Genomic DNA, 19597 nt, shown 5'->3' with positions numbered 1-19597 from the left:
AAGCCATTATTGATGAGCCGATTGCTTCGGTGCTCTGAGCATAAGTGGCAAATTTTATAGTTTTCCTCCGTAATTATAATTAACTAAAATTTCTTTTTTTTTTTGGTGACCAGAGTGGCCGCATGAAAAATGGCAGAAAGATTTATTTTTGAATTTATTTGTCTTATCGTGTAAGTTTAAATATCTTATTGTTACCGGAATTATTTTTAATACCAATCTGATTAGTAGATGCTATTTTAAATACCAATATGGTAATTTAGCTATTTAATATATATATTAATAGCTATAGTTATGCACGAGAGTTAATTTTTTTCCTTTCATGGTTTAAATAGCCAAAGATTCCATCATTTAAAAACGATAATAAGATTCAAAGTATAAATTGATATGCTTTATCATTATGGAATAGCTTGGATACAACTAAACACTTTTACTGACTTTTAATAAATAAATAGGAAAAATATTGGTCAAAATCATGGATATTTGAAGCAATTTATATAGAAGTTCTTTTTCCTTTTTGATAATAACAATTTATATAGAAGTTGAACGGTTATTTTATTAGAGAACACGAGACAATAACAGAAAGGTACAAAGGTAAATGAGGTGAACTGTTATTTTGGTAAAGAGAGAGAAGCTACAAAAAAACTTGAAAGACAAGACTAACCCTCCATATTTTCAGTCCTTGTTTGTATTTTATCAATTAAAAAGTTCAGGAAAATCCTATTTTTAGAATATCAAAGCAAACCTCCATTAATAAACGTTAGTGATTCAAATCTTACATTTACCATATTTTTTGAATTTTTTTTCGTTTTCAATTTTCAGTAAAGACAAATCATGATCATCCACTAGAAATAAACAATTAAAATTATTATATATACCTAGTTTCAGAACAAAAAAAAAAATAATATGTTTTTAATTTTGACCTTGTCTCTTATCTTTGTATTAATTTTTCGAGCCGGCTTGTCTTTCTATCTGGTTCTTTTACTTAAATGGGTTGGCAAAGGTTCAAAGATCAGTATAAAATTTGGACAACAAATCAATTACTTTCTTAATAGTACAAACAGATCAGATGTCCAATTAAAAATGTATGGACAAAGATTTTTAACTACGCAGAGCCAAAAAAAAAAAAAAAGAATTCTCGTGTATTAGTGGTCATGTTTTTCAAGAGTGTGTTTGGCAACCAGAAAGTAAATAAAAAGTAAAATTTAAGTGTAAATACTTTCTTGTGAATGTAAGTTGAGTAATAAGCATACTCACAAAAACAAAATTGTAACTCGAATTACACCTTGAACAAAACCAACCTGAAGCCTGTGGCATGCACAACCTTGCTCGGAGGAAAAAGTTGAGTGGTGGTAATAAAGTGATTGCATCCTCGAGTTTGATAGCATGATAAAATGTGTTAGATTGTTGATTTGTGTAACTTAATTCAATCGAAGTAAATAGTTAAAACCAATAAGCATGAAAAATGAAGAGGATCTTTAAAATAATTAAAATTTTGTTTCTCTCTCCTCTAACTTCACTTTCTATTCACCTCCTCTATTCTGTTGAGAAAGCAAAAAGGAGCCGGAAAAATAAGGTGATACCTTTCACTTTTCAATTACTTTCCACCCGGTTTTCCAAGTACCAAACATTGAAAGTAGAGATCAATGCAATATCGCAACCATCGACTTATTTAGTGGATGGTTATGATTCATTCCATATATAACACTCACTAAATTCAAATCGAAATAAAACATTTTAAAACTTAAGGGGAGGTAAAATGAGCCTAGCTAAATTAGACCCTGACATGAACGCTAAATTTCTCAAGTTAAACTTCAATTTTGTTCTTTGTTACTATTTAAGCATGTGTTCTCTACAATTACCTCCTTTTTGCTGAACAAACTCCACAATTCCCCATTAAGGACAGTTTCTGGCTGCTTTCAAAAAAATAAAAGTGAAAAATGAACTACTTATCTTAATATGTTTTGGTTCTAATTAGCTATTATCTATTGTGCCAAAAGCTGTGTCGAGGAACCAAACCAAACGCCAATCCAAGAGAGCCAAACGAACTAAATATCGAACCAAACCAAACGCCAATCCAAGAGAGCCAAACGAACTAAATATCAATGCACAAACAAAACACCAATTTTAACGTGGTTCGGCAAGTTGCCTACGTCCACGGGGTAAGAAGGGGATGTGGTTTTTACTAATAGAGAAGAAGAGTACAAATTGAGATTACAAATCACTCGAAGGAACAAACTAATCTCACCAACAAAACTCTTAATCTCTCCAAACAAAACACTAACCAAAAGCTCAAAAAATACCTCTTTTTGTGCTCCAAATATCCCTCAATCAATGCTTAATCAAAGCCCAATCAAAGCCTAAACAAAGCCAAAGAAACCCTAAAAAACGTGTCTCTATTTATAACAAAACACAATCCCAAACTGATTGGGATTCTAAAAACGAGCCTGCCACACCCTGGTGTGGCACACACCACACCCATGACAAACAGGACAGATTCTGCCATACCAGGGTGTGGCAGACATCACACCCATGTCAGACAGGGCAGATACTGCCACACCCATGGCAGACACCACACCAGGGTGTGGTGGAGCCTGTTTTGCTTATTCTTCACGTTTTTCTCAATTCCTTCCTCAATTCCTTCGCCGTTTTCACAATTCTCCACCTCGACGAAGTTTTCCCAAAACCGAGCCGACACCAACCAAAGCCAATGCCTCACTTGTTGCATCCAGTACGCCATGACAACGGACTAATGATAACGAACTCCATCCACACAAGTCGAGACCCAAACGGGAGTGCGAACACTCACCCAAATGTCGGTATCTACTCACCAAATCGACTGCATTAAAACTGACTGCCTACGTATCCTATTGTCCAAGGAATCAAGCCTTCACGTAGTTCACCCAAACGACCTCCAAAGGCCCTCAAACAAATAGAAAAGTCTGCAACTCTTCCCCAATATCGCTAATGGATCTGCAACTGATAGCGGCCCCAAACTGATACAAATCAAACACCTCCTTCTGAGGTGAACCAATGGCCATATCCAAATCATGTCCACCAGCTGCAACCGAATCCAAAACCAATCCATCACAAATGATCCCCAATCTGTGTCATCTCAGCTGGAATCCCAAATGACGCAGTATGATCTGGAGTATGTGGAGTAATCTCCACCCAACGTGGAGTAGCATCACTCTCCACCTGCTGCGATATCCAAATGACCTGATCAACACTCTCCACCTGCCGAGAGTCAAAAGTGACATACCTGCTCAGAACAAAATCAGAAGCTCCCAAACGATAATCAACTGAGCCTCCGAACCCCAAACGCGCAATCGGATCCAATCTCACATCCACGATGTGACCAAATGCTGGGTATCCAAATATCCGACGCAACCCAAAATCTGAAGCAGCTCCACCAGATCCAATAACTCCTAATGCAGCAGTCGGCGACCTGTGACTAAGATGACCCAAATATGTCGAAGCTCCAAACCAATGCTCGACAACCAACGCCGATCCTCCTCCAGAAAGGAACGACCCATCGAAACTGTCATCTCATCTTGTTGCCCCAAAGTCTCCACACCAATGAAGTGTCTCTTATTACCGTGAGCTCGGTACAAACGCAAGAAAGGACCCCTACCAAAGCTAGAATAACGAGTTACCTTTCTGCCAATATACTTCTTCCAATTATTGTTGACTTCTAGGATTTTACACTAATGGGAACTGGTCGCGACCCAATAATGCCTAGAACAATCACCAACTGCGGAGACTACAAAACAATTACCTTCCAATGATGCCTCCTTGAAAGGCCCCTAAATGCCTAACTGAACACCTCCTAAAAGACCCCTTGCTTGATGGATAGGAGTGCCAAACTCCACCTCGGTCTTGCTCATCCCAATGTGCTCAAAGGACTTCCATCTGCAGGTCAAATCACTCCTCAACAACCTATGGACGGCATCACCAATCAAATACCCCAGCACCAAACAACGTCACAATCTAGCCAAATCCAATGAAGTCGTCTGCTTCCGTGCAAATAATACAAATTTCTTCTTCTGACGCCCTTCATCACAATCATGGACCCAAATGTAACCTTTAAGCGTGCATCCGCCAAGGTCACCCTATAGCCTGCTGCCTCCAAAGCTCCAAGTGAAATGATGTTCTTCTTCAACTGAGGAACGAACCTCACTCCAACCAACTCCCGAATCACCCCGTCACTCATCCTGATCCGAACGGTACCGACACCACCAATAGAACATTTGTGATCATTCCCTATGAGCATGAAATCCCCTCTTTCCAACTCCTGAAAGCTGGAGAACCAATCCCTCATAGGGCAAATATGGTATGTAGCGCCCGAATCCAACATCCACTCTGTAGAGTAGACAACACAAACTGACGGCAGTGCAAATAATGAGTAGCCTGAAGAATCCGAATCTGAATTGTTACCACTAGTCTTGACAATATTCACCTCTGAAGCTTGTACAGCTTTTCCCTTATTCTTCCCGGCTTGATCATTCAACTTTGGGCATTCAGCTTTCCAATATCCATCTTTTTTACAAAAAGCACACTGATTCCTACGAATTCCAAGATATGCTCCTCTAGAATGTGACCTTCTACCTCGGTTTGGACCATTTGCTCTTGCAACCAATGCCCCCGCTACCGGCTCAATAGAAGTCTCCTTGTCCTTCTTCCTGAGTTGGTAATTCACTAATGCAGCAGTGACCTCACTATATGAAAGAGATGCATTCCCATTAATAAGAGTAAGGACAAACGTCTCATATTCCTCGTCGGGCAAGGAACTCAACAATAGCAACGCCTTGTTCTCATCTTTAATAATGACATCTACATTCGTCAAATCTGCAAGAAGCTTTGTGTAGTGGTTCATGTGATCACTAATGAATGTCTCCTTCTTCGATTGGAAGCGATAAAGCCTCCTCTTCAAATGCAAGCGGTTTTTAACGCTCTTCGTCAAGTATTTGCTCTCTAGGACCTTCCAAATCTTCTTCGCAGAAGTCTTATTCATCACATCATATTTTAGATCTTGAGTGAGATAAGACCTAATCACACCACACGCTATCCAATTCATCTTTTTCCAAACCTTCTCATCAATGTCGTCCGGTTTCCCGTCCAACTCCAACGTATCTTCCAAATTCTACGTATTGAGCGCATCTAAGACTTCACATCGCCAAAGGCCAAAATTGTTAGTGCCATTGAACTTCTCCACGTCAATCTTCATCGAGTGGATACTCAAACTTTGGACAGTCTTCACACCAGAAGAACTACCCTCAACTCCCTCTTTCTTGGCCATAATCCTCAACACAACAACAACCAACGCGGAAACAAACGAAGAATAGATCCAAAACTGAGAAAAGAAAAAAGCATTATCGAAAAGATCCCACATTTCTCACCAACTGAAACCCTAGACGAGCTTCCCAAATCGATCTACTCCTCCAAATAGCCCAAGCGTAGCCCGAGCTCTGATATCAAATTGTTGTGCCAAAAGTTGTGTCGAGGAACCAAACCAAACGCCAATCCAAGAGAGCCAAACGAACTAAATATCAATGCACAAATAAAACACCAATTTTAACGTGGTTCGGCAAGTTGCCTACGTCCACGGGGCAAGAAGGGGATGAGATTTTCACTAATAGAGAAGAAGAGTACAAATTAAGATTACAAATCACTCGAAGGAACAAACTAATCTTACCAACAAAACTCTTAATCTCTCCAAACAAAACCCTAACCAAAAGCTTAAAAAATACCTCTTTTTATGCTCCAAATATCCCTCAATCAATGTTTAATCAAAGCCCAATCAAAGCCTAAACAAAGCCAAAGAAACCCTAAAAAATGTGTCTCTATTTATAACAAAACACAATCCCAAACTGATTGGGATTCTAAAAACGAGTCTGTCACACATTGGTGTGGCACACACCACACCCATGACAAACATGATAGATTCTGCCACACCAGGGTATGGCAGACACCACATCCATAGCAGACAGGGCAGATTCTGCCACACCCATGGCAGACACCACACCAGGGTGTGATGGAGCCTATTTTGCTTATTCTTCATGTTTTTCTCAATTCCTTTATTCTTCACGTTTTTCTCAATTCCCTTCTCAATTCCTTCGCCGTTTTCACATTATCTTGATCATAAAATAATTGATTAATTGTGAACAAAAGGTCGATCACAAATTGATAAAAAAAGTGTAGCAATCTGCAATCTCTGGAAGCAATATATGTAGTACTTAATTGTCTATTTTTCAAAGGGCACCGAGGAGTGAGGGACTACGTACCTGTCTATATAATATAAAGAACTAAATGCAACAAACTCACATTTGATTACTTATATTAGCATTTGCGTGTAGATTCCATTCGCCAGCTAGGTTACACTCATAAAAATACTGAGGAGTTGAGGGACTACCTGTCAAATATAAAGAACTAAATGCAACAAACTACATTATATTTTGCAAGACTCGACAACTTTGTAGTATAAGTTACAACAATCATCAAACACCATGAAAGTAATGATGATAATAAGTATAATTTCGCTGCGAATAAAGTCTAATATGAAGTATGACGAGTTAGGAGGAAGTTACATGCGCGCCTTAGTATAGACTCACAGTAGAAAATATTAATAAGTAAACGTAATTAATAGATAATTTGAATTATATAACTTTGAGTTGATCTGTTTTGTCATTCTCTGCTTTAAGTTTGCAATATATTAGGTATTAAACCCCATTTTCCAAAAAGAAAAATGAAAAAACAAAAAAGTTTACAAGGATTCGGATTGGATGTCATGGCCTGTTCGTTAAGGGCCCACAGTATGCAGGCCCCAAAAACAAGGCCCTGGCAAGTGCAGTTTGGGTTACTAATGATATCAGCAGCTCAAGCTGGCCCATTAAAAATAAAATAAAACCTAAACTCTGCCCCCCCCCATTCATTGAAAACGAGAGAATGAAAAAATAAATAAACAAATAAATAAAAAATTCAGTCTGTAACAGTCGGTCGACGTTACTTCGGACTTCAAAGTGTAGTCCGTAACCATTTCAAGCGTTGTCTGTAACTTCAGCTCTAATTATCCTTTTTTTTTTGTTTTTTTTGGTGGGGTGAAGTAGAACGAGTTGATACTAAACTTAGATAATGCTTTATATTGAAGCCACATATCTCTAGAGACTGCAACTAGTGACAAGCTTGTACTACCAAACTATAAAATTGCCACTTAAACTAACTTGGATTTGCCCTGCCCCCCAAGGATTTGCACTTCCTCACACGCGATGCTCCAAAAATTTTAGAGAACTAGAGAGACACAAAAATGGATCCAAATTCTAAAACCTTTAACGTGCGTGGGCACTCCTAGCTTTCTCCATCATCCTCACTCAATGGGTGGAGAAAAACAAATTTAATAGTGGTCCTTGATAATTGACATATACGGCGAACACGTACGTATCACTGCTATCTATATATAGATATAGTTGCGTCTATACTAACATATACGAAATGTTTTCCCTATGGGAAAATTTGTAAAATAGTCCGTTTTTGCTAATTATTTAGCAACATAGACCGTTTTGCTAAATAATTAGCAAAATAGAATTCTTTTTTGCCAACAAGCCAAAAAGAGGTCTATTTTGCAAAACAGCTCAGAAAACATACGGGACTAGTAGTCCCGTATGTTTTAATCACGGATTAGTGAACTCAGAAAATTTCATAAAAACATTGAGATGAACTCAGAAAACATACGGGACTACTAGTCCCGTATGTTTTCTGGGTCACTAACCCGTGATTAAGTTGGCTCTAAACATACGAGACTAGTAGTCTCGTATGTTTTCTGAGCCTTGTTTTTCAAAATCGACCTCTTTTTTTTCAAAAGAGGTCTATTTTACTAATTATTTAGCAAAACGGTCTATTTTGCTAAATAATTAGCAAAAACGGACTATTTTGCAAATTTTCCCTTTCCCTATCTCTATCTAACAATATAGTTGCGTATATACTAACATATACGGAATGTTTTCCCTGTCTCTATTTATCAATATAGTTGCGTCTATATATTAATTTTTGAGTCCCTTGTAAAAGCCCCACTTTAAAAAATTCTCTGTATAAATCATTGTTGGTGAGTGACCCCCTTATCCATTTGCAAAGTACAGGCTACAACTAAGTAGTAAAATGCCACGAACACATGAATAGTATTGGGGTGATGACTAATGTTCCAAAAAAAAAAAGAACAAAAAAATATGGATGATAATAACACCAAAAGCAATCTCTTTCTCTCTCTCTCTATACAACCTTTCATTGGTTTGTACTATTTCTCTTTTCTCTTCCTCTCTCTCTCTACCTTCTGTTTTTGGATTGAGAGCTACTTGGTGAAGTAGTCAGGGTCCTTGGTATATGAAGATGCCACAGCATGATCTTAGAACAGTCAGAGGGTATAGCCTTCAACTTGCTCTCATCCTCTAGGACCACCTCTTGGACAAACTTGATTGAGTCCTGAATTTAAAAAAAAAAAAGAAAAAGAAAAGAAAGAAGCAAGTTTAGGATTCGATCATTAGAGAAAAGTTGAGAGTGCAGTGGTTAAGAGAAAGTTGTAATGTAATAAGTGAGTGGACTTCCCACCATTTCCTTTGGGAGTTGGTGCATGAGCCCACTAAAGCGTAGTGTCTAATGATATATATTTGGTGGTACTTCTCTATTTGCTAATTTAGAAAAGCAGATATTGATGATTAAGATGTTGATTAGACTGGTTGGTGACAATAATTAGTTTTAACTACCATGCTTAATGTCTAAGAATAACATCGATCAATATCCTTTAGCTTCTTAATGCCTTTCACATCATGTCATCATCCGTGATTCTACTCAAACGTAGAAAATAGAACAATGGCGATCATGATTAATAATATAACTTTAATCAAAGATTATGCAGATCGAGTGGATTATATTTTACCTGTGAAGTATCAAGAACCGATGAGGGGCGCCCCCATCTTTCAGGATCCCACAGTATGGAGCTATTAAAGGCAAATCCTGAGATATTAATCCTAGCGTGCTTTCTCTCTGCGATGCCGCCATTATTAGCGTCCGGACTAGGAATTGGATTACTTGTATCGCTTGTGTGGTTGCTCAAATCCTTCAACTGCCAGCCTACCACCTTTGATGACCTACACATCGGCCCTTCGACCACGACTCGCCTCCTGTTCGCTGACATCATCGCCATCGGCCATGTCCCGAACGTGCTTCATTTGGTATCAGAGTGATTGTTTGAGAAATAAAATAAAAAGAGTTAAGGAGATATTCCGTAAACAAATACGAAAGATCGACAATCTTAGTCTGCATAAAACAAAGGGGCAGATGCGAGGTTTGAGTTGTTTGAAACGTGTTATGATCAGTTGAACAAGTCTAGAATAAGGAAATATAGATGGAGTTGGTAATGATAAGTCTATGGCATAAGCTGTTAAAGTCGAGTTGTTTACACAAACCATTAATTTCTATTGGGAGTCAGTTGATAATAATGTTGTTGGTTAGCGGCATCAAATGAATATTCCCACTATTAATTACTCAACTCTTCAAAGGTACCAATCATGGGTACAGAATGTCAAGCTAATAATTCCACCACCTCCACATGCGAAACAGAGATTCTTGAGGGAGAGGAAGGTGTAGAATATCTCTTATTCTTCCTTTTTTTTTTTTAATTTTGTGACGACATTATTTTTTTCGTTAGCTTTTTACACCCAAGGGAGAATATTACTCTGATCACCATGTAATTCCCGTACGTATTGAGTGATAAATAGCTACATATTGTAGATAAAATCTTAATCAATTACTGAGAGAGAGAGGCAGGGAAGACAAAATACTTACTCAATTTCTCGAATTTCATCGAAGAACTCAAGATTATAAGTATTCGAAACCTCAGCAAAATGCACGATCCCGTTAAGCCGATGATACTCAATATGGTTGAGCGCAACGTTCCTCTGATGATCAGCCTCAGCCTTCGCGTCGGTGAAATTTTCCTTATAAGTGAGATGCCGATACATGATCCCCGTCGTCCTCAGCAACTCAGCATTATTCGACGCTTCGTTGCTAGCTTCGACGATTATCCAAAGTAAAGGCGAAGAAACCAATTTCAAAGTGTTGCCCAGTCTCCTCAGGAACGGCCCGCTAAATCGATCATTGGGCTTAGACGTCGTTATGACAATCAGAAGATTTCGGGGGCTCAATTCATCAGCAGTACTGCGGTGAGTAGCGCTTGAATTTGCTGGGTTCTCTGCGACTTCAGACGACATTAAGCTACGGTTATTTTCGCTGGGATTTTGGAGGGGCTGAGGAGCGAGCTGGGCTGAGATGCCGAGGTTTTTGGTGGACCGATACGGGTTGGCTTGGCCTGAGAAGATTGAGGCTGTGCTCGTTGGAGCGAAGCCCGAGAAAAAGCCCATGACGAAGCAGAGGGAGAAGTGGATGGCTGCTTTCTTCCATAGCTGAATCCTCTTCCTTGATCTGCTCATGGAGGCCGCATGCTCTGGCTGTTGCTTCTTGCTGCTCTAGAGGAAATAGGCAATGAAGTGGTGGGGGGGGGGGGGGGGGGGGAGTGGGGGGGGGGGGGGGGGGAAGAGGAGAGAGGTTATATATATATATTTTTGGATGGTGAGTTGTTAAGTGAAGGTGAACACGGATTGTTTTTAAAAAGGCGGGATCGCAACGGTTCTTTCTATCTTGGGCTTTTCTATCAACTAATCATTAGGTGAGGATAATTAAGTGTAATTAGGTTTTGATGGTGTTGGGTGTTTTTCTTTTGCTTTTTTCCCCTTCATATAAACCCAAATTGCACCAACATTTATTCTTCAAATCTATCCGCTTCCACTATCACTCTTAACCCCCCCTCTACAAACAGTTGTAAACAGTATATCATTATTTTGGTACGCAAACAACTAACAACAAAATATAACATCTTAAGACAAATTATAAAAAGTTACAACAAAAATGCAGCATCGCATGTAAAATATGGCAACTTATAATGAACTAGCATTGTATACCAAACTGTTGAAACTTATAATAAAGGGCTGCTTTTTGAAAGTAAGATGATCTAAAAATAAATTGAGGCCGAACTTTGGGTTTATAGGAAAGATAACCCTTTCTCATTTTTGTGGGAGGCAAAGTCTTTTCTTGAAGTAAAAGGAACGCTTGAGAGGAGACAGCCAAATAGTTGTTGGTTGGGATTGCAACTTACCACCTAAAGATGAGTGGCATGTGGTTGAATTTTATATGAAGGGGAGGGTGCTACCTAAAAAGTCTACTATTGACTTGAGCAGTCTAACCATTATGATTAAAATGACAGAAAGTTGGACCTTTTTCTTGAGTCACATTGGTTAATACGATCATTAATATTTTTATTAACAATATAAAGATTCATTCAACCGTTTTGAAACCTTTTTTTTTCTGTTTCCTTTATCTTTTTTGTTTCATTTTAAAATTTAAAACAACCAAAACGTATTACTACTCTTCAGCTAAGTTTCTTCCTATAGAAAACAGGTTCAATAATAAAAATAGTTGAGGTAACCACACAAATTCGTATAACATACGTTGAGCTTTGGCTATTCTTACTGAATAATAAGATGAATTAATAACACCATATAATCAAGGAAAAATTTGCAAAATAGACCCTTTTTGCTAAATATTTAGCAAAACAGACCGTTTTGCTAAATATTTAACAACATAGACCTTTTTTTTGGCCAACATGCCAAAAAAAGGTCGATTTTGCTAAACAGACCATTTGAAACATAAGTTCTGTAATAATTGCCGAGCTTAGTAGCACGAGTCTATAACCTGTCCAAGGGCAATAAGGATTGATGGATGGTGCCAATACCTATATTCAAACGAGCCGAACAGACGATATGTGCGTTTAAGCAAATCTTCAATAGGTTGTGCGCAACATAAATACTAGCTCAAGTAATATGCTACATTGCCCTACCTTGATGAGAATTTAAGAGACGCCTCGATCGGTACACAAGAATGAAGTTAAGTAAAAATAGAATGAATGTGGAAATGAAATGTAATTGATATGGGAATGTAATGCTTATTATCATTCTCATGTTTGGGTACGATTAGAAAACTATGTGAGAATATTTTTAAGAAGGGTATGTCTAAAATTTATTTTAGTATTTTTATTCTCACTTAAGTGGGAATATTAATTTCTTGATAAATCATTAGGAAAAGCAACTCCCACGTTAACTGAGAATTGATGAAAAGTAAAAATGACACTTCTAACATAAAAAACATATAATGTTTGGAAAGCATGAATACAAAGTTGGAATTGCATACCCCATGCTTGAAGTTAATTTCGTATTTTAAAAAGGAAAAGTTCCATGGCAAGATAAAACTACACAGCATCAATATATTTTACCTTGAAAAACATTATGAGATAAGAATAGAACAATATGACTTACTCCTTAATAAGGTATTGTTGAACTTACAACTTACTCTCTAAAGTATCATTTTGCCCTTTTCCCCTTATACTATTAATTTTTTGCTTGCCCAATATGGTATTTTTGTGTAACCACCGTCAAATACTTAATGGATGACGATGTTTCATATCTTTTTTCTTTGGGGGCGGGAGGGGGTTACCGAAATTCACAAAATTCTAAAAAAAATTAAAGTACAAATGATAGTCTAAAAAATTAGAAATTATAAAAACACCTCAAATACTTATAAAAAACACCCTAAAATATTGAACTTACAAAAAAAAAAATTTAAAAATCATAAACAACCCTATGAGAAAAACTGCAAAAGACACTGAAAAATTAAAATTTACAAAAAACACATAGGAACTTTTAGAAATTGCAAAAATCTTGAAAAAATATTTGAAAATTACAAACATTCCCCTTTTTTGGATTTTCAGGAGGCCGTTTGTAATTTTTAGATACTTTTAAAAAAAATTAAGGGTCTTTTTTGCAAATTTAAGAATTTTCTAGACCCATTTATAATTTTCTAATTTCTGGAGGACTACTTGTAAATTTCTAATTCACAGTGATTTTTGTAATTTCAAATTTTGAGTTCTTTTTGCAAATTTTGAATTTTTAGTCATTTGTAAATTCAGATATTCATGGGGCTATTTAGGTCAATGTTTTTTGAAAATTTCAAGGTATTTTTTTTTTGTGATTTTTGAGTTTGTTTCAACGTGTTTTCTATAAAAATTCAAACTTTTTAGGAGATTGTTTGAAAATTTTAAAATCTAGATCTACGTATGAGCAAGCAAACATGGTATGGAGGGAGAAATGGACAAATTGATACTTTAAGGTGCAACTTGAAGGTTCGACAATACTTTTAAGGAGGAGTTAATCATTTTATCCATAAGAATACTCGCTTTATTATTTCAATAAAACAAAGTAATTAATATTCAAAGTGTAAACCAATCTGTTGATGAGTAACTTTGAAATCTAGATCATTTTTCATTCGTTCACGCACCCAAAAAGAGGGGGAAAAGGTGGTTCAACCACGTTTGTTTTTTATCCTAGGATTAGGGGGTACTGTAACCTCTGAACTATAGTCCTCCTATTACATTATCATGTGACTATTTTAGCCTGATGTAATGTTTGTTTTCATATGGATTAATATTTGGACTAAATTAAAATAGTTTAGGTTATTGTTTATTTTTAGGGAGAGTATGACTGTTTAGACTAATATCATAACCAAATTCACACTTTTTGCATACAAAATCAACTAATATCGTATAATGCGTCTGTGTAATATAAAAAATTCAAAATTTAGATATGATTTAAGAAAAATAAACAAACCACTCGATGCCCATCATGATTAAATAAATAACCTTATTCATTTAACAAAAAGCAATTGTTGATGGCTGTAGTCAAATGAAAGAAGTGATTAAGTTGACAGATGTCCTCTAACCCTTCGAATGTCCGGTTCTGGAGTAGGTTGTTCTTCACTGCACAAGCAGAAAATTGTAATATGGTGCGGTTGGGTTCTCCGGTTATTCCTCTTATGTCCAAGTCAGAGATTTACTTGAGTAGAGAAGTAAAATGAACTGCAGTAGTTCTTAAGCACAATGTGTAGAGGTAAAGATCTTATCATATTATTAAAAATAGTATCCATATTTATAGTGGTAGTAGAAGGGTAAAATGGTAACTTTGACCAAGTATAGGATGGCGGCCACTGTAAGGAATCTTGACCCCAAGATTAGTTTATTTTGATAATAACAAATATTATGTGTTGTGTGTATTATGTGCTAACATTTGTTTTGCAGTATCAGAGCTATATCAACAATTATATTCAAAGAGATACTCAAGACATAGATGAGTTCAAGGCAAAATGAAGCAAAGAAGAAGATATACTTTATTGTCAAAATATAATTTTATATTTTCTTTACTTAGAAATTTGTACAAGCCTTGATCACTCACACATATACACATACATAGTGTTAGAACACACTAACATATACTTAGTGTGGTTAACAATAGAAATCTCCTATGTTAGCCATTAGAGTTTATAGATATTGAGTGAGTCTTAAAACATTTTATTTATACCCCTTAACAATTAGAATCTGGAAAAACTCAAAAGATCAAAGTTGTAGGTCTCTTCAATATCTTTCCAACAAATCTTAAATCACCTCATTCTGATATCGGATGAGAAAGTTACAGTTAAAATACTAAAAAGAAAAATTTCAAAATCTGAGTTTACAGTGTAGTCGACTACTATGCCTTGTAGTCGACTACTAAGCAATTTTCTGACTTCACAGAGTCTGTTTAGACTCAGTGTAGTCGACTACTATGACTTGTAGTCGACTACAGATGTAGTTTTTTCAGATTTCAGGTTTTAAATAAGTGACTGTTTATAGTCGTTTTGTGGACGTTAATTAGGTTTAAAATTATGTCATTTCTGAGGCTATAAATAGGTTTAAACATCAGAAAACAATAACCAAGTTTTGCACTTATAAGATTCACATATTATGCAAATTAACTCTCTAAACTTTTAGTTTTTCAATCTGTTTTTCTATAAAAGAGAGTTTCTGATATTGCCTTTGTTCCTATCATTCTTAAAGCTTGTTTAGACAATATTCAGAGAGTTAAAAAGATTGATAAGCCACTGTTATACATTCACATCCATATCAAGGCTTATAGGATTGGAATTGTACATTGCTTCAAAGAAAGGTTCTCTCGGTTTATGAGAGGGGTTGATCTCTTGGTCTAGAGATCGGTGTGACGATTGGCATGGTCTTATCAATTAGGTTTGCAATTTACATGGTCTTGCAAATTGGTCAGGTTTGATTTTGATTTTGTAAGGTTTCAAAATCATAGTGGAAACTCTCAAGCGGGATTTTCTTGGGGACTGGATGTACACCGGGGAGGTGGAACCAGTATACATGCTTGTGTTTGTGATGTTTATTTTCTAAGATTGCCATTCTTTCTTTACAATTTATAATCTACTTTGCAAACCCATACTCTAGTGTTTAAGTGTAAAGCTTCCGCAGATTTTTATAAGAGCGTACTCTATTCTTAAGGGTCACGATCCTACACTTGGTATACATAAGCAAAATCAGACCCTACAGCCACGTCAGCCTCTGCTTTACATGTGTCGGACGATAAGTGAAGGAGAGGTCAATTTGATATTTAATGCAAAGTGATTGGGGGTGTGCGGTGCCGATGTGATCCGATGTGTCATAACAACTATTGGGGGCAGAGGAATGATGACGCTTATAATGTATTTAATGATATTATTACAATGTGATCAGTTGTCAGTAAGCGAGAGGGGGCTTGAGGCTCAAGATATTTTGTTGCATTTTTACTTGTCCGATGATCGAGAAGTACCACATTTTGAGTCGTCTTCGCAAGATGTTGGCCGATTAGTCGGTTGAGTGGGGTGATTAAGCAGTCACCTTAGCCAGGGGTCAACACGTAACGCCTTTCGAGTCGTCATCGCAAGATGTCGACGTGTCGAGTCAACCGAATTGGGCTTTTGGTTATCTTGAAGTGCTGACTCGATTACGCATAAAATGAGATACTTGTCTGCCATTGATTGGAGATTACTTTTCAGCACTAGAATGACTATAACAGCAGAGAAGACTGGAGGCGAAGAAGATGGAGTTCGAAGCAAAGAAGCCCGTAGAGACAAATAGGATAACAAAGCCAGGATCGTTCACGAAGACCAACACATCTCAGGATCTGGAAGAAAGAAGGATGCTCTCAAGTTAGCAGAAGCTTTAGAAGACAAACCAATCCCAGAGAGCAGTGGTTAACATCACCAGTTAGTCTTTGGTGATATATGTACATATTATTTTTGTAGTTTGTTTTTTTCGGTTTATAATTGGTTTAGAGAAAATTTAATTTCTTTATACTATATGTATGTCCGGTTTTGGTTCTCTTTTATATCCATGTCAACGGTGAATGACGTCAATGACCTCTCTTCACCTTCATGGATATTTTGGAGAAGAATGTTATACATCACTAGTTTTGAGAAATTAAGTTTTCTATCTACCAATTTTTAGTGGATATAGTTCGTATCCTTATTTTGTAAAGATACTTTTTATCAATGAACATGGTATATCCCTTGTTTTTCTCTCTTAAAAAAAAAAGACTATAACAGCAATCATAGAACCAAACTATTTAAAGATGTCATTCTTCCAACAAAATATCAAATTGTTCACAAAACTTAAGAATTTAAAATTGACTTGCTCTGACATTTATTCAGATGAAATCATTCACGCGAACATTAGATAAATTCATCACCTTACCTCCTTTAAAATAACAAAAATGGCGAAGAGAATAGTCCTAGGAAGAAAAGTGGCTAGAAAATAGCCCGTGGAAGGCAAAGCGGCAAAAATAAAAAAAAAAAAAATTCCTCAAGGACCTAAATATGGGACCAATAGAGGGGACAAGTGAGGTGTCTCTTCCTATTGGATAATGAGTTAGCCATCATTAATGATGACCAACTCATTATCCAATAGGAGGGGGACATCTCACTTGTCCCCATTATTGATCCCATATTTTGGGTTAATGTAGCAAAGCTCAAAAAAACTATGAAAGTAATAAACCAGTGGGAAAAATGGCATAAACAACTCGACACAATTAAAAACATAATAACATTTTCGTCAAAAAAAATCTTAATCCGTGTACGTGAATAGTATCTGAATTATAAAGGTGAGTGCGAGGTGGGTTTACACTTTACAGTAATCCTTTTTGGGGGGATTAAATAGAAAAAGAAACACATTCTTAAAGAATGAGTCGGGACTCTTTTATAATACAGTACCCTCGATATTAGAAAAAACAAAGACATTCTAATCTCTGATGGATTACGCAGACTCCTTAATTATGATCTGGTTTATGTAATTAGGCCCAATAATAATGACCATACGTTAAATATAGGTCCATTATAGAGAGAAAAACTTATGTCAATTTAAGTGGATAACAAAAAGTTATCCACCAAACTTTTTAGTCATTGATGTTCCCTAGAGATCTATTAAACATATGAAGATGTTTTTAATATATATAAATGAGTGGCTAAAAAGTTTGGTGGACATTCACTTAAGTTGACAAGAGTTCACCTCCCATTATAGAAGTCCATAAATCACGTGAAGTCAACTGATTTAAATGGGCAAAATTATCAGAGTGGTTTATTTTGTTGATCTTATGTACCAACTAGGTATATTTTCTTATTCTGACGATGATATAATATGTTTTGTGTAAGCCGGTGACAAATACCTCTATTTTTTTTTTGCTAGAACCAGAATTCTTGCGAGTTCAGTCACGTGAACACGATGCATCCTACGTGTCTTCCAATGTGGAAGGTAGTTGGGCTTAGATTTATAAGCTGAAAAGGGGTCCTTTTTCAAATTAGGGCTTAAAAGAGTTAGGATCCAATTTTGGAGATTTCTTCTTCCTCCTAGTATTAAAATGATTAGAGCATCTGAAATTAAAGATAGGTTCTTAAATATTAAGCTCTCCTAAATCTAGATTTTAGTTGCTCTAATCTAATTTAACCTAGGAGGAAGAAAATAACCCCAATTTGAATAATCTCTTTTGAGTCATAATTTGAAGGGAAAAAAATAACCATTTGAATCATAGATCTGAGCCCAATTACCTTCCATGCTGGAAGTCCGCACGTGAGTGGTCACGTAACTAAACTCGCTAATTTTTTTTATAAGTATATTAGGTCAACAAAATAAATAATCCAGACAAATTTTCAAAACCGATCTGTTTTGAATTTTATTCCCCAAAAAGGACTCATTTTAAACTTAATTTCAAAAACATACATAGTTGGCTGAAACTGTGTCGGTTTTTGAAAAAAAAAGTTCCCAAACTTCACAGGAGTTAAAATCCCGTGAAGTTTTTTATATAACAAAACTTTAGGGAACTTCAACTCCCGTAAAGTTTGGGAATTTTTTTCTAAAAACCGACCGTGTTTCAGCCCAACTGGATTAATTTTTGAAATTAAGTTTGAAACGCGTCTTTTTAAATTTTTTTGTTTGACAAACAGATTGGTTTTGAAAATTTGTCCAAACTAATCCGTTAATTTTGCCGATTTAAATGTAGAGTTCATTTGTTATTCGAAATATCGGGGAAAAATTGTTAAAAAAGAAGACTGCAGCTGATTCTTTCACTCTCTCCATGACTCACTGCAGATCACAGTTCCAAACCCTAATTTTCCATAATCTAAGCTCGAGCTATGGCTTCACTCCCAAGTCCCCTCGAATCTTTCTTTCAAAATCCTCTCAAATTCCTCTCCAAATTCGACAAATCACCCAACAAGAAGCCATTTTCGAAGAAAGGAGAAGACTTTTCATTGGATTCATTCATATCCAGTGCCCTAGATGGATTGATACAGAATCTTGTAATGTTGGATCAAGATCGAAGGAGGATTAGCGGGGGAATCGTTATGGAGAGGGAAGAAATCGGTGGGTTTTTATCGAATTTGGGGTTCGCAAGAATTGGAGGGCCTCGTTCGAGCTCCGAATCGTTGAATGCTGCTTCAATGGAGGAGTTGATTGAGCTTGTGCCTCAATTGTCTGATAAAGAGAAGCAATTCTCAGTTCGGGAGTTTTTACAGTGCACACAAAATGAAGGTATAATTAAATGTGACTTTGATAAATTATTTAATTTACCACCTTTTAAATTTTTTGTTACTTCATGAAAACTGAATATTCTAGCAATAAGCATTATTGTTACTACTTGGAATTACTATTAAGAATTAGTTAAGAGCCTCTTGAGGTTAGAATTCATCGAAAATGTTGGCAAGCAGTTACCCCTTAACTGGATGTTGTTAAGTCCTTCGCATCTCATCAAACAACTTATTTTTCTCAAAAAAACTTCCTTGGAGATATTATGTCTTACGGAGATGTCATCACTATGTCCAAAAATTTAACACAATGTTTATTAGCAGTGCCATTAAGAATTGTTAACCATTGCCATAACCTTGGTTAGGATTTGACTTGTATCTCTTAGATTAATACATTGGCTAAACATCACAATGCTACCGTGATCTTTGAGGGTTTTGTTTTTTATTGGAGAATAGGAGCTTCTTGAATCATGAAAGAGTTTAGCTTGATAATATTTATCATTCATCTTGTATCTTTGTATGTCGCATGAAGTGATGTCGAAGCTGAATGTGCTTCGTCCTTCCA

General features: G+C 36.3%; 2 protein-coding genes across 3 annotated transcripts in view; one reads left to right on the top strand and one right to left on the bottom strand.

The window, feature by feature from the left end:
* LOC109850667 (probable beta-1,4-xylosyltransferase IRX9) lies at positions 8142–10493 on the bottom strand. Its single transcript, XM_020420724.1, has 3 exons — positions 9832–10493; positions 8924–9209; positions 8142–8469 (listed from the first exon to the last, which is right to left on the bottom strand). Exons 1-3 carry the CDS (start codon positions 10473–10475, stop codon positions 8314–8316), a joined length of 1086 nt encoding a protein of 361 aa, XP_020276313.1. The 5' UTR covers positions 10476–10493; the 3' UTR covers positions 8142–8313.
* The window catches only part of LOC109849455 (mitochondrial substrate carrier family protein C-like), a 33716-nt gene continuing 32662 nt past the window's right edge, over positions 18544–19597 (top strand). For both annotated transcript variants that reach the window (XM_020419287.1, XM_020419286.1), the window contains exon 1: positions 18544–19039. In XM_020419287.1, coding sequence (XP_020274876.1) covers positions 18643–19039 — 397 coding nt within the window. In that variant the 5' untranslated portion in view covers positions 18544–18642. The remainder of the gene's footprint in view (positions 19040–19597) is intronic.

The sequence above is a fragment of the Asparagus officinalis genome, chromosome 7 (genome assembly GCF_001876935.1).
Source record: "Asparagus officinalis chromosome 7, Aspof.V1, whole genome shotgun sequence".
Taxonomy (NCBI): domain Eukaryota; kingdom Viridiplantae; phylum Streptophyta; class Magnoliopsida; order Asparagales; family Asparagaceae; genus Asparagus; species Asparagus officinalis.
This window is presented reverse-complemented; position numbering and strand designations above follow the sequence as displayed.